The sequence below is a fragment of the Gobius niger genome, assembly GCF_951799975.1.
Source record: "Gobius niger genome assembly, chromosome: 23".
NCBI classification, from domain to species: domain Eukaryota; kingdom Metazoa; phylum Chordata; class Actinopteri; order Gobiiformes; family Gobiidae; genus Gobius; species Gobius niger.
The window spans coordinates 12,635,776-12,650,852 of record NC_136874.1 but is presented as its reverse complement, the minus strand read 5'-3'; the positions used below and the strand labels follow the sequence as shown (position 1 = coordinate 12,650,852).

The 15,077-nt window shown below is 42.2% G+C and overlaps 1 protein-coding gene across 4 annotated transcripts in view; it reads left to right on the top strand.

Annotated features, from left to right (window-relative positions):
- The window catches only part of LOC306981805 (nck-associated protein 5-like), a 220,556-nt gene that overhangs the window by 166,416 nt on the left and 39,063 nt on the right, over positions 1–15,077 (top strand). For all 4 annotated transcript variants that reach the window (XM_079581485.1, XM_079581486.1, XM_079581487.1 and 1 more), the window contains 4 exons: positions 4,619–4,657; positions 4,908–5,027; positions 13,672–13,776; positions 14,790–14,999. In XM_079581485.1, coding sequence (XP_079437611.1) covers positions 4,619–4,657; positions 4,908–5,027; positions 13,672–13,776; positions 14,790–14,999 — 474 coding nt within the window. The remainder of the gene's footprint in view (positions 1–4,618; positions 4,658–4,907; positions 5,028–13,671; positions 13,777–14,789; positions 15,000–15,077) is intronic.

Sequence of the window (15,077 nt, the reverse complement as noted above, 5' to 3'; positions counted from 1 at the left end):
TGGCATACTTTGTTGCGTTCTCATAAACAAAAAACAGCTTGCACTTCTATAATTCTCTCGCCTTAACTTAATGTGCACAAAACAAGCCGTAACAATAAAGGGACTTCCCACAAGTGGTCAATATTTCTCTGCTGGAAACGAGCGCTAGCTTAATTGCCCATAATAGCAATTAATCCATAAAGTTGGCTAGCTAACGCGCGCTACTGTTTTCTCCCTTAAGCCTGGTTTAAGTTAGATGATATACTTTTAATAGCTTTTTAATTGGCGTTTTCTGGCCCTTTTCCTGTACTCCCGCGAAGAATATTAATTTTGCTATAAAACAAGCCGTTAACCTAGCGTGAACCGGTGATGCTAATGCTATAATTTCCATAACGAGCGCGGTCTCTTGCCCTCCGGGTGTTTGCGGGGAGCTAGCTGAGTGCCGTTTTGAGAGCCCCGGGGGGAGGGATAAAGCAAGCGAGAGGCGTGCTGTGGAATGACACCACCAGGGAGGGCGCTGAGCGAGGCTAACAAGCCACAGCTGAGGGGCGAGCGCGGCTAGCGGGCCGGGCACAGGGAAGGGGGTTTGGCTGGGGTTGACCTTACCAACATGGCTGCCGTGGTAGACTAGGGTTGAAACTTTGGTAAAGATAGTAATAGCAACAAAAAAAACGTAATTGGGAAAGCTAGCAAAAAACCAAGTGAAGATTTATTCGGTTTTACCAAAAGCGTGAAGTTGTTTTCAAATTCAAATTGTTAATTTTGGATTGATAACTCAGAAACAGAACATTACAAAGTGCCCTTGTGATCATTTAATATGTACTATATTATGGATGGATGGATGGATGGATGGATGGATGGATGGATGGATGGATGGATGGATGGATGGATGCTGGATGGATGTATTCATGTTCATGGTCTGAGCAATAAAGGCAATTACTAGATACTGGAACGCTTTGTGAAGTTTTGAAATGATAAAATTAGTGTTAGTTAATGCTGTTTGTGAAGGCTTTCATTCGTCCAGGGAGTATCCATCATAGAGAAGCTAAATCATCGACTGGACTGGGTTCTGGTAAAGCTGAGGACGTTTAGCAAAATACCACTATGTCACAAATTCACTTAAATCGGGAATGGAATGCTGTATCGGTGAATGGAATACTGTATCGGTGAATGGAATACTGTATAGGTGAATGGAATACTGTAAAAGTGCGTTCTGGGGGCAGTTAGCCGGACTCGCATGACCGTTTTGGCCCATCTGCGCAAAGTAACTAGGCAGAATAACTTTATAATAGGGAGCATCATCATTGGGATTAGTAATGGTGTGTCCTTGCACTGTATTTGCAGTTATAGTAGTAGTATAATAAGTTGAAGTCCTACTATTACTAATAGAAACATCTGGAAGACAGTGGCGAATACTGTATCGGTGAATGAAATACTGTATCAGTGAATGGAATACTGTATCGGTGAATGGAATACTGTATCGGTGAATGGAATACTGTATCGGTGTGTGGAATGCTGTATTGGTGAATGAAATACTGTATCGGTGAATGGAATGCTGTATCGGTGAATGAAATACTGCATTAGTGTATGGAATACTGTATCGGTGTGTGGAACGCTGTATCGGTGAATGGAATACTGTATCGGTGAATGGAATACTGTATCGGTGTGTGGAATACTGTATCGGTGAATGGAATGCTGTATCGGTGAATGGAATGCTGTATCGGTGAATGGAATACTGTATCGGTGAATGGAATACTGTATCGGTGAATGGAATACTGTATCGGTGTGTGGAATACTGTATCGGTGAATGGAATGCTGTATCGGTGAATGGAATGCTGTATCGGTGAATGGAATGCTGTATCGGTGAATGGAATACTGTATCGGTGAATGGAATGCTGTATCGGTGAATGGAATACTGTATCGGTGTGTGGAATACTGTATCGGTGTATGGAATACTGTATCGGTGAATGGAATACTGTATCGGTGAATGGAATGCTGTATCGGTGAATGGAATACTGTATCGGTGTGTGGAATACTGTATCGGTGTGTGGAATACTGTATCGGTGTGTGGAATGCTGTATTGGTGAATGAAATACTGTATCGGTGAATGGAATACTGTATCGGTGAATGGAATGCTGTATCGGTGTGTGGAATACTGTATCGGTGTGTGGAATACTGTATCGGTGTGTGGAATGCTGTATTGGTGAATGAAATACTGTATCGGTGAATGGAATACTGTATCGGTGTGTGGAATACTGTATCGGTGAATGGAATGCTGTATCGGTGAATGGAATACTGTATCGGTGTGTGGAATACTGTATCGGTGTGTGGAATACTGTATCGTTGAATGGAATGCTGTATCGGTGTGTGGAATACTGTATCGGTGAATGGAATACTGTATCGGTGTGTGGAATACTGTATCGGTGTGTGGAATGCTGTATCGGTGAATGGAATACTGTATCGGTGTGTGGAATACTGTATCGGTGAATGGAATACTGTATTGGTGAATGGAATGCTGTATCGGTGAATGGAATACTGTATCGGTGTGTGGAATGCTGTATCGGTGAATGGAATACTGTATCGGTGTGTGGAATGCTGTATTGGTGAATGAAATACTGTATCGGTGTGTGGAATACTGTATCGGTGAATGAAATACTGTATCGGTGAATGGCATACTGTATCGGTGAATGAAATACTGTATCGGTGAATGGAATACTGTATCGGTGTGTGGAATGCTGTATCGGTGAATGGAATACTGTATCGGTGTGTGGAATGCTGTATTGGTGAATGAAATACTGTATCGGTGTGTGGAATACTGTATCGGTGAATGGAATACTGTATCGGTGTGTGGAATACTGTATCGGTGAATGGAATACTGTATCGGTGTGTGGAATACTGTATCGGTGTGTGGAATACTGTATCGGTGAATGGAATACTGTATCGGTGTGTGGAATGCTGTATTGGTGAATGGAATACTGTATCGGTGAATGGAATACTGTATCGGTGTGTGGAATACTGTATCGGTGAATGGAATGCTGTATCGGTGAATGGAATACTGTATCGGTGTGTGGAATACTGTATCGGTGTGTGGAATACTGTATCGTTGAATGGAATGCTGTATCGGTGTGTGGAATACTGTATCGGTGTGTGGAATGCTGTATCGGTGAATGGAATACTGTATCGGTGAATGGAATGCTGTATCGGTGTGTGGAATACTGTATCGTTGAATGGAATGCTGTATCGGTGTGTGGAATACTGTATCGGTGTGTGGAATGCTGTATCGGTGAATGGAATACTGTATCGGTGAATGGAATGCTGTATCGGTGAATGGAATACTGTATCGGTGTGTGGAATGCTGTATCGGTGAATGGAATGCTGTATCGGTGAATGGAATACTGTATCGGTGTGTGGAATGCTGTATCGGTGAATGGAATACTGTATCGGTGTGTGGAATGCTGTATTGGTGAATGAAATACTGTATCGGTGAATGGAATGCTGTATCGGTGAATGGAATACTGTATCGGTGTGTGGAATGCTGTATCGGTGAATGGAATGCTGTATCGGTGAATGGAATACTGTATCGGTGTGTGGAATACTGTATCGGTGTGTGGAATGCTGTATTGGTGAATGAAATACTGTATCGGTGAATGGAATGCTGTATCGGTGAATGAAATACTGCATTAGTGTATGGAATACTGTATCGGTGTGTGGAACGCTGTATCGGTGAATGGAATACTGTATCGATGAATGGAATGCTGTATCGGTGAATGGAATGCTGTATCGGTGAATGGAATACTGTATCGGTGTGTGGAATACTGTATCGGTGAATGGAATACTGTATCGGTGTGTGGAATACTGTATCAGTGCGTTCTGGGGGCAGTTAGCCGGACTCGCGTGACCGTATTGGCCCCGTCTGCGCTGCTTGGAGATAATGGTTTGTGAGTGCTGCGCTCCTGTGGCTTCACGCCGTAATAATGAGGGATCAATGGTCCGTAATGTGAGCCGGCCCCGACGCGGAGCTGCGGTCAGGGGCGGCGAGTGTTCAGAAGCCACTGAACACAGCGGCGCTTAAGGCGCTCACACCTCCAATACGGGCGGAGAGGACGGAGATTCAAACGCCTGTCGCCTTGGTGACAAAGTGGTCATACAGTTGCAGCTGTAGGGAAGAAGAAAGGAACTGTGATGTGAGGAAAGTCTGGACTTAGTTTGGGCCAGAGCTAACCATTTATAAGGAACCAGCTTTGGAAACAACAAAAATTAGATACAGGCTTTTAAGAATACTTTTCACATGACACAAGGGAAGGCTTCACACAAAGGAAGATATTTACTTACACTTTATAAAGATATACGAGTTACTAGGGCTGTCACAATAATTACTATATTTGCTTATGGTTCAATAAAGGATCATGCACTTTTATAACAAAGGATTACTGTAGTTTCTGCTTTAGAGTTGACAGTATGAGCCGATTTCTAAGCCAGTTCAGAGCAAATTTGGATGTGCACTTTGGGCCAGTGGTTCTCATAGGGAGGAGGGGTGCATTTTCATTGGGGCCCTTTGCTACATGTTTTTACTTTCCTTCCTTTGACTTTCTTCTCTCCTGCCTACATAGCTTGATATGTTTTCATCTCGTGTTCGCAGGTGGCCAATCAAGTCGTCCAGGCGCTGCTCACTCAGAAGGTATGTCTCCCGTCACCATGGAAACCACTCTTTGGTACCTAATATGAAAACACCACATCCGTCTTTACAACACTGGACAGCGGTGCAAAGTAACTAGACAGAATAACTTTATAATAGGGAGCATCATCATTGGGATTAGTAATGGTGAATCCTGGCATTGTATTTGCAGTAATAGTAGTAGTATAATAAGTTGAATAGAATGTAATGGTGCCCAGCCCTTTTTATAAATGTGCCTTTTTCCGTCCCGTAGGATCTCCGCGAGGAGTGCGTGAAGCTGCGCACCCGCGTCTTTGACCTGGAGCAGCAGAACCGAGCCCTGAGCGTCTTATTCCAACAGAAAATCAAGCCGGCGTCCGACCTCCTGCTACAGGTACATCTCCCACACGTGTAAGAGAGCTTTCACCAACAACAGCAAACCTCCTCCTTCAGTACAAAGCAAATATATCCTAAGATTTGTACTTGTAGCAGAGTAGCTCAAGGACTGAGCACTTAGAAGACGATACATCGCATTCCAGATTGTTTTTTTGCAGCACTGATGACATATTTGTAGACAAAAGCTCTATTCCAACACAAAAGCCAAACTAAAGATGGGCTATAAATTCCGCTAAGCAAATAGAAAGAGTTCATACTTAAAAGTGGACATATACATATTATTGAGGCTTAGAAGCATTTTTTCATGTACCTCTGCACGGATATTTGACATTTTATCATTTGAAATAATACCCGTGTAAAGAGAAGACAGTAAGGAGTGAGAGACTGGGCTGGTTAGGATTTCGAATTGACCTGGAGCACCCTCTGCAGGCAGCAGTGGGAATTACAGGTTTCAAACCAGTGGAAACAAGTTTAATGGCATACTAGCAAATCGACAGCGGTGTGATGAAGCCACTTCGAGCAGCGAGAACAGGTCTGGGGACGGATTCACGGTTTTAAAAATGTGGTTGGCGGTTTGGTGTCGCATCTACAATGCAATCAAATCCAGGAAGTACAGATCGGAGTGCTTCAGCAGTAGAAGAAGAAATGACCAAAGTGAGCAGGATTACACAAAATCTCAGAAAAGTTCTAAAATAAACTGGTGTCATTGTCATCTTATATGTATTTTAGAAACCAATTAATTACGCTGACGATATTATTACTATTACTATACAACTCCTAAAATGGCTGACTGGGATACATTTATGCCAACGTTATCGTCATTTATCCACTTTTCCCTCATATACAGATAGACCCCTCAAAGTCAGTGCTTATTCTCCGTCCAATCCACATAGTCGTCCTCTTTTATAATCGGCAGAAAATTGCCTGTTCAACTTTAGACCCTCTTTTAAAAACTCACTCCAGAAACGCGCATTTGCATTCCTCGCTGAAAAATAGGATTATTCCACCGCAAAGACTTACTCTTCTCAATTTCCCAGTCATTGTCACTTGTGATTTGATATAGCCGTACAATATGTCCGATTTACGAGGTGCAATTCCATATAATTGTCCCGACCACTGCGATGCGTGTCTATGTGAGGAAAGGAATCGCTTGTTGCCCGTTGTTAAAGTGCTCGGGCATGTGACTGCTGTTCACTTTGGTGGTTTCTTCTTCTACCGCTGAAGCGCTTCCACCTCCTCCACATTTTCCCTGTAAGTCATTACCAGATCGAATTCTGCGTTTGTTTCGGCGCCATTGATTTGCTATTCACATTCACAGAAGATGGTGGCTTCTATTTTGTTTGTGCCATGTTTATTTCCAGCCTGCCGAGGGCGCTCCAAGCTACTTTTATGAGCTTTTAGCCTTGTTATACTGTTACATCCCAATGAAAACCATACAGTATTTCTTTTTTTCATTTCATTTCATTTTGTGTAACTACATTTTGTAACATCTTGTGTCATTGGGGTAATTTCTAGACACATTATAAGGCGACTTTAGCAATCCCAGCTGAATGATTGAAGCGTACAAGTGGTTGTTTATATCCATGTCCGTCTTTATTTCTGTTTTAATTAACCACGGTTAAAAGGAAAAACACAAACAGTAAAGTAAATCATGAAGTAAACTTTAAAGCATAAACACGCAGCAGATGATTACCTTTTTCCTCCCTTTAGCTAGACGCAAATTGGTTAACCGCACAGCCTTATTCATCCTCCCGCCATGATCACGTAAACACTTCGCTCCTCTCCATGTCTTGTTTGCTTCATTTAGTATAAAAATAATGGTTAATGTTGGAGAAATGGGTGGAAGTTCTGTTTCTTCTCTTCTTCTCTTTTTGTTTTCCTCTGGCTTCTTACATGACCATCTATGGGTGATTCCATCCGTATCTAAGCAAAAGAAATCAATTTCCCGAATGCATGTTTTCAAGCCTCAATTACACAGAATCTGCCCACTTGAAATGATGTTACAAAAATATCAATATGTCGATTCTAACTAAGTACTTTGTTCATAACAATGACGTGTAAGTCGTGTGGGCGGGGGGTTGTTTTCATGTCCGCCGACGTTGGGGTGACTCAGCGGGGCGTTAATCACTGCGTTGATTTGAAGGAGGAAGTTCATCTTTATTGAGGCGTGGGGGAGAGCTGTGAATAACATCTATATTTATCTGCGTTTCATCAACAAGAACGGGAAAGTGATTAACAAAATGTACTGCAACTTTATTTCTCATCAAGCAGAAGTAAATGGGGTGAAAGTAGCATACTGGAAGGATTTGCAACTTCTGCTCCAACGTCGAGAGAAAGCTGGACTCGCGTGTACGTTTTTCCGACGCCGGGCAGCAAACACGACTAAAACTAAGCTTGGTTTATGAAGGCAGCTCAGACTTTTCATCAGTTTTGCGAAGGCTGTCTTTATCCGGCCCGTGCACGCGGCGCATCGCGAGGAAAGCAGCGGGTTCAAACGCGCCCCCGCAATAACGGCGTTCATCACCACAGCAAGAGCTCCACAAATACCTGCGTGAAGCTCCGTGCGCTCTGTTTTGTGAGTTACACCGCCATAAATGTAGCCTTTACTTCCACAGCTTTTATTCCTTTTTTTATTTGACAACGGCACTCCACGTATTTATGGTTTAATATCCTGTTGGAGCGTGGCAGCTCACAGACTGCACAGGAGCAGGGACAGGGGCGGCGCTGATACAGGCAGCGGAGGGACTGGGGCCCCACAGCAGAGGGAGCAAGGGGGCCCCACTAGGAAGCACAAACTCTGCATTTTTTTTCTGTAAAGACTGTGAAAAAGTTAATTTTATTCAGTAGATTTGCTCTTGCTCATTGCACAATGTTAGATAATGAATATTAGTTTAGCTGAAATAAAGATTTTTCAGTTTTAGTTTTTAATTTAAAGTGCAAAAATACAGATTATCATTATGTAGCCTGTGTTCTGATTTTTTACCACTGTGTAATAAGACTCTACAATGCACCAGATTGCACTTATTTACATCTGTTCTTTTCAAAGTTTCATGGGGGAGGAACCCCACATCCCCCACTTTTTAGCTAAGTTTTCTGGTTCTGAAACTGTTAACTGTTTTCAGTGTTAATTTTGACAACATATTTTATTTTAGTTTTAGTCTTAATCTTTTGACTAAAATGTAATTTAATTTTAGTCTAGTTTTAGTCAACTAAAATTGCATGTCAATTTAGTCGACTAAAATTAAGACTAATTTAGTCGACTTTGCATTGATAATATTCATTATAATCATATTTAATCTTGTTCCTCTGCTTCATGGAGCTGCTCCACATGAACAAAGCTCAGAGCTGATCATTTGGCAGAGAATTTACATGATCTGAGGCTCTTTCAGACGGTCAATAGAAGTTTGGATGATTTTAGTCTCTCCTTTTCATTTTTATTTAGTCTTATTTTAGTCGCCTAAAATATCTGGACATTTTAGTCATAGTTTTAGTCTCATGAGAAACTTTTAATTTAGTTTTAGTCCAATTTTAGTTAACACTGACTGTTTAAAAAATGAATATCCAGTTACAAAAGTATTGATAATTGTGATGTTTCTCCTGCTATTACTGGTACTTACTGCACTACTTCTACTTTTCGATTCACAACTGTTTTGTCATTTGTACAAAATTTGTATTGAACAAAAATATTGGATTGCAATACATTTTGCTGCAATACCAAGTACTTTATCAAGCATCGCAATACTTTCAATACAGTTTTATCCTGCTCTCCTTTGTTTTCCAGTAAAAGCACATTTTTACACATTTTCAGATGAATATCCCTTGTTATAATACTTTCTGTATCGCAGTACGTATCGGATCGTGACAAAAGTGCATCGTTCCAGCCCAAATGGTTAAAATCACTTGATTAAAAAATATCCAGTTTCTCCATCCCTGATATTAGGCAGATCAATGCACTCAAATGTCCCGCTGAGATTTAGTTTTTCACTCAGTTCTTTATCTCAGAGTTTACCGTTTCAACTGCTTTTTCCTTATCAGTGATTAAACATCCAGCCTCCCCGCGGGCGTATCCACTTTCTATGATTATAATTACAAGTGACGCGACGTAACTGCAAACCATCTCTCCACACCCTGCCACTCTCTGGGTTCATTCCCAAAAATTCTGGCAAAAAAATCATAAGGAGACATGAAAACACACACAGTAATATTGAGGTCCACTTTCGTGTTTTCATGCAACGTTGCCGCACCGCCCTCTGCTGGCCCGTGCGGCCACTGCGCCCCGTGACCTCGATCCCGACCAACAAATGACATCCCCAAAACAAGTCGTTATCTCCCTCCAAATTCGACAGGCACGTTGCAATTACAAAAAATGTCACAAATCTATATCTCCGTGGCTAACACCGCGACCTCGTTAGCTGCTAACCCCATACGGCAAACCAACATGATTTTAACAATTGATAAAGTCTTACACCAGTGTGATTATTCCACGCCCAATGAAATAAGTAAACAAATGCGTGCGTGGAAGACTCAATGAGCTTGTTTGTAGGTGCTTAAGCCGGTGACATTTTGACAGTCGGTGCCAAAAAGCTCAGACTACATTCCTGGAAGCCGCCTATTACTTGGTCAGAAACAATTACGGAGAAATGCGGACACTGGACAGGCCGAGGATATTCTGCTAATGAACTGTGCCAGCTTTAAATGGGAGGTAAACCGGATATTTCATAGTAATGAGAGTTTCCCTATACTTGCCATTATCAACGGATATAGATCGGATTATTATATATGATGGAATAAGAAAAATACTGTGATTATTGCTGTCACTTAAAATTCACAAGCTTTATATTAAGGTGTGCTCATTAAGTGTTAACAAGCTTTAGTAATCTTTTTCGGGTAAGGGTTAAGGTTAGGATTAGGGTAGGCTTTGAGTAAACATATTATTCATGCCCTATTTGTATGTTAACAGATGAAAGTATAATAAGATTACTTATTAATACTTTACAAGGGTTAGGGTTACTACAGCTTAAAGGAACAGGCCACTGTTTTTAACATTCTGAGATATTCTTACCTGAGCTTAGACGAGTTGATGCGTACCTGTCTGGTCTTTGTGTGGAAGAGCATGGTCGCTTCTAACTTCACCCCCATTTGGAGCTATAGGAATACATTGGGAGAGGCCAAATGCTAACAACATCTTTGTGCCACTGAGTGCACGCACAAAGACCAAACAGGTGCGCATCAACTCGCCTAAGCTCAGGTAAGAACATATCTCAGTATGGAAAAACGGTGGCCTGTTCCTTTAATAACAAGTTAAATAAGTTAGTTAAGTAAATAAGTTCAATGGAAAAAGAAATGGAAAAAAGGACAGCCACACACTCGCACACAAAGACAAACTATACAACAAACAAGCAAACAAACTCATTCTACGCACAGTTCTAACATCCCATTCGTTCACAAAGACAACTTTATAATTATACCATCATTTTGTTTCCAGCTTTCAGGGAAAGATACTATTATGTTTGGCTAACGTATACAAGAGCTGGCCTGCTCCGTCGATGCACAGTGCACAGATCCTTTGTCACAAATGTCTGCCTCTACAAATCTCTCATGGCCAAAATGCATGTTTATTCACTGCTAGAAACAAACATCAGGTATAGGATCTTTCAACACTATTCTATCACCTCAAAACTCTTCTAGTATAGTCCATAGATAGAATATGTCCATAAATTGAGAGAAAGAGGAATGTATACTACTGCTACTACTACTGCTACTACTGCTACTACTGCTACTACTACTTCTACTACTCTTACTACTACTACTACTACAGCTACTACTACTGCTGCTGCTGCCACTGCTGTAGTACGATAGGTTTTTGTGGCTGTGTACAAATACAGTATGTAAAAAAAATGGCACATTTTATTCCGCATTTCCACCTATCGATCCCCCTCCTCCATTAGCATGCCTCAAGTCCGCGCTGTCTGACCCCCAGACTTGAACCCGTGAACCCGTAGAGGAGCAGAGGAGCCTTGTCATATTCGCAGCCCCCCCTCTCCTCTCCTCCCCCCCCCCCCCCCGTCCTCTCCTGTCTACAGTGTCTCCACCCTGTCCCCTCTGACATATCGACTGAATGGCTGATGAGGCGCTGCTGAGGAGGTGAAATCCTGCACCCGATAGAGCCACAGATAAGTTCAGGGCCGCGCCCCACGCTCGGATGGGACGTCCCGAGCGGAGACGAGTGGGTTTATTTATTTGTTGCGTTTAGTTTACCGAGAGTTCAGCTTCACGACAGCCAGGCGGAGGAGTCTTTCACAAGTTTAAAGCCACACCGCATAACAACTTTTGTTTTTTCTTAGGTATATTTTTGTCATTAAATATCCCTAAAAAAAATGGCCAAACATTTTGTGTGTCGGTTCAACCCTCAGAAATTCCTGTAACTTAAGTTGGCGTGGGTCCAAGAAGCATTACGGCGATTTAAAAAAGAAATAACTTGAGATTGAGGCTGATTCCTTTAAACTAGGAAGACAAAGCTTAAAGTGCACGTGACACATTAGACACAGTCTTTGCTAAAACATGGTTAACACAATTATATTTAAGATTTTGCTAAAGATTATACCCAGCCTTCTTTAGTTTGACATTTGACAGGAAGGGACATAGATCCAGACGGCATTGTATCATAGAAGGGGGCGTGGCTTTTGCCCAGGGGGAAAAATAGAATCTTTTGGGAAACACAATTTTCCAGTATGTCAGTGGGAAATGAGTCAAACTGCTCTCGAACTTTACCTCTATCTATGTCACTTCCTTTCATCCATCCATCCATTTTCTTCCGCTTTATCCGGGGCCGGGTCGCGGGGGCAGCAGTCTCAGCAGAGATGCCCAAACTTCCCGGTCCACACACACCTCCTCCAGCTGTTCTGGGGGGACCCCCGTGAACTGCTACCTTAACGTGGTGGGGTTGTTTGAGTGCCCGAATGATCCGAGGAGCTATGTTGTCTGGGGCTTTATGCCCCCGGTAGGGTGTCCCATGGCAAACAGGTCCGAGGTGACAGGTCAGACGAAGAGCAGTTCAAAAGACTTCTATGGACGTGACACATACAAGGACCGTGACGTCGCCCGGCATGGCTGCCTTTCAGCAGCTTAAAAAATCAAATAAATATTGAAATTATTACTTACAACAGACGTTTTCCATTATCCAAATAAGTCATATTTCCAAAAATAATTAAAACCTGTCACATGCACTTAAAGATAAAAGAAAAAGTAATAGTTCATTAAAAAACAATAAGCTTACATTTATCTTTACCAAATCTGTTTTTATTTGATGACTTTTCCAATAAAACCACATAAGCACCATGTCTCCGAAAGACGAGCGCCCGAGGATGCGGCACAGTCATTTAGTTTATAGCTCATCCAGACTAAAATGTGTGTGTTCGTATGGGCATATCTTTGCTCTTCCATCGGTGCAGAAAGAGAGTCCGAGAAATGCCGGGCCCAGAGGCAGAACTGTGTCTTTCTTCTGAGACAAAAGAACACTGTATCAGGTTTTATTTATTCATTCATTCATTTATTGTTTGTTTGTTCATCGTGCGAAACATTCCAAGGACATCGCCTTCAGAATGCGTGACGCTTTCCATACGCGAGCCGTCACTGTCCCGCACGCGGCTGGAATATGAAAAACGTGGCTTTTGTTTCGGGAATCGGGAGGAGTGACTTTGAGTTGGAAGTTTTATTTTCCAAAACACTGGAAGGAAAAAAAAAGATCGAGGATAAAATGACACAAAAACATTCATCGTATATTGTCTTGGTCTCGGTCGAGATTAAGAATCGCAAACGTGTTCAGTGTGAAGCGAGGCAGCCCACGTAATTAAGCTGGCGGATTAATGCGTTTGCGTTCGTATCCATATCCGAGTGAGAATATGACGGCCGGCGCGGGGAGAGCGGAACCTAAGCCATCCCTCTCTCCCAAACGTAATTATTCTGGATACGCTTTTAGTTTTTTTCCACATGATGACATTAATGACTTTGAGCGGAGAGAGTCCGGGGCCAGCGGAGACATTTGGGGAAGCAGGAATAATGTGACGGGATATTGACTTTTGCAATTTTAAGAAAATGTTTTGTTAATTTTCCATTTATAAATATTGAAAAATTGACTCGTAAAAGGGGGCAGATATAAAAAAGTCTCCTCTCTCTGGAGTCAAACTGCATTTTAATGTAATTTATGAATGAAAGAGATACATAAAATGAAAATGAGAAATTGTTGTAAAATGTTAATTTGATGAATACTGAAATATTGAATGAGCTTGAAAGACTGTTTCAACAAATTATTAAGTTACAATTGAAAAAAAGTGTAAATGAATGATAAAGTAGTGCATAATTAGATGGTAATTTGAAGCCGACCCATTTTTAGCTCTTTATTGGCTGTTGAAAAGGTAATCACATTATTCTTTTCATTTCTTTTCCGTTGTTTATTCATGGGGAAAGGACAACACGTTACAGCTTGTACTGTGCACAAACAACTCGAATGTTTTAACAATAACCGAGCCGTTAAATGCGTCGCAAAACATCGTGGTAAAACAAATCCGAATCCTACCCCGCGCCCTGCCTTAAATCCCGTCCCAGACTTGACGTCCCGCTCTGTGATTGCGTGTCTCTTCCAGAAGCTGCACTCCCGGATCATGGACCTGTCCGCGGCCGACCTCCTCCTGGAGCCCGACCGGAGCAAAGCGCTGATCCTTTCCCGGAACTCCGACTCCCCGTCCAACGTAAGCCCCCCCTCGCCCTTCGCATTACCATCCGAACCAGGTAGACCGAGATCTCTCCCCCTTTCCCCTCCCCCTTTCGGAAATCAATCCCACATATTAAAATACTCAAGTCATGACCCCTTATGGCCCAAAGCAGGAAGGGGGCGGTATCATAGCCACTAAAAGGGAATCAAACGCTTGTCATATTTCCAGAAACGCATTGATCGGGCCTTTCTTGGGTAAAAAAAAGGCCTCCATAGGACCGCATGGCACATTACTCATCTTATGTATTATGCATCGAGCTATAAAAATAGTCTGGGCCCATTGCGTTTGCTTTATGCCCCTTTACAGAAAACAACCTGTTAAAAGTCTTGTTCATGCATAGGCGGCTGAATAAAGAGAGAAATGATCAAAGTGGGAGATTTGTTCCCGACCGATCGGGTTACGGGAAAGTGCGAGAAACTCTCACCTCCTCAAATGGGTTTGTAAGTGATACGCATGAGCGCCACTTAGAGCTGATTAGTCCGATAAACACAGTGGCTTTGGTTTCTTGAAATGAAAAGCATGTCATTTAGTTGGATATGAGGAAAATGCCACTTATTGCACAATGCACCAAAGTTCTGCAGACAGATTAACTACATTTTTTGTCCGTGACTTTTAATTCTCGCTATAGGGTTAACAAGTTCTATCAATACCACTATCAAGGTGAAGATTTCTGTTCTGTGAAAGTAATTACTTTGTGACAAAAGCTACAAAACGCTTTGGTAAAACCTTGAAAATAACAAGTAAATAACTTGAATCTGGCTGCATAGAGTTCAAAACAAATGATCAAATGTTATAAATTCAGCATACCATAGAAATCCACCATTTTTGGCAGTACATGAACAATAACTGAAGTATTAAATGTTCTAAAATCTTCATTGGTTCATTACGAAGGAATGAGCCAAAAATCCCAGTCATTTTAACCATTTCGATGACACAATCCTTAATCTTGCTGCGTGCAATCAAAAATCTCCTCCCCTTGTCTGTTTCAGGATGTCCAGTTGAATGGAAAGGCCGGTTTCCTCGTGACCAAATGTGTGAGTCAGCTGAGTCTGAGCGGCCCTGCTCTTGAGCGCCCCCTCCTGTACCAGCGCAGCAGCTGCAGCAGCAGTGAGCTGTCCCTGTCCAGCGCCTGCAGCGACTTCTCCAGCGGCTCCTACACCTGGAACGACGGGCGGTCCACGGGGAAAATGGTAACTCAGGTAAAAATGAACCAAGAAAGTACCGACGCTACATACATCTGAAGTATACACCGTACGTGTCTTGCAAATGCGTTACTG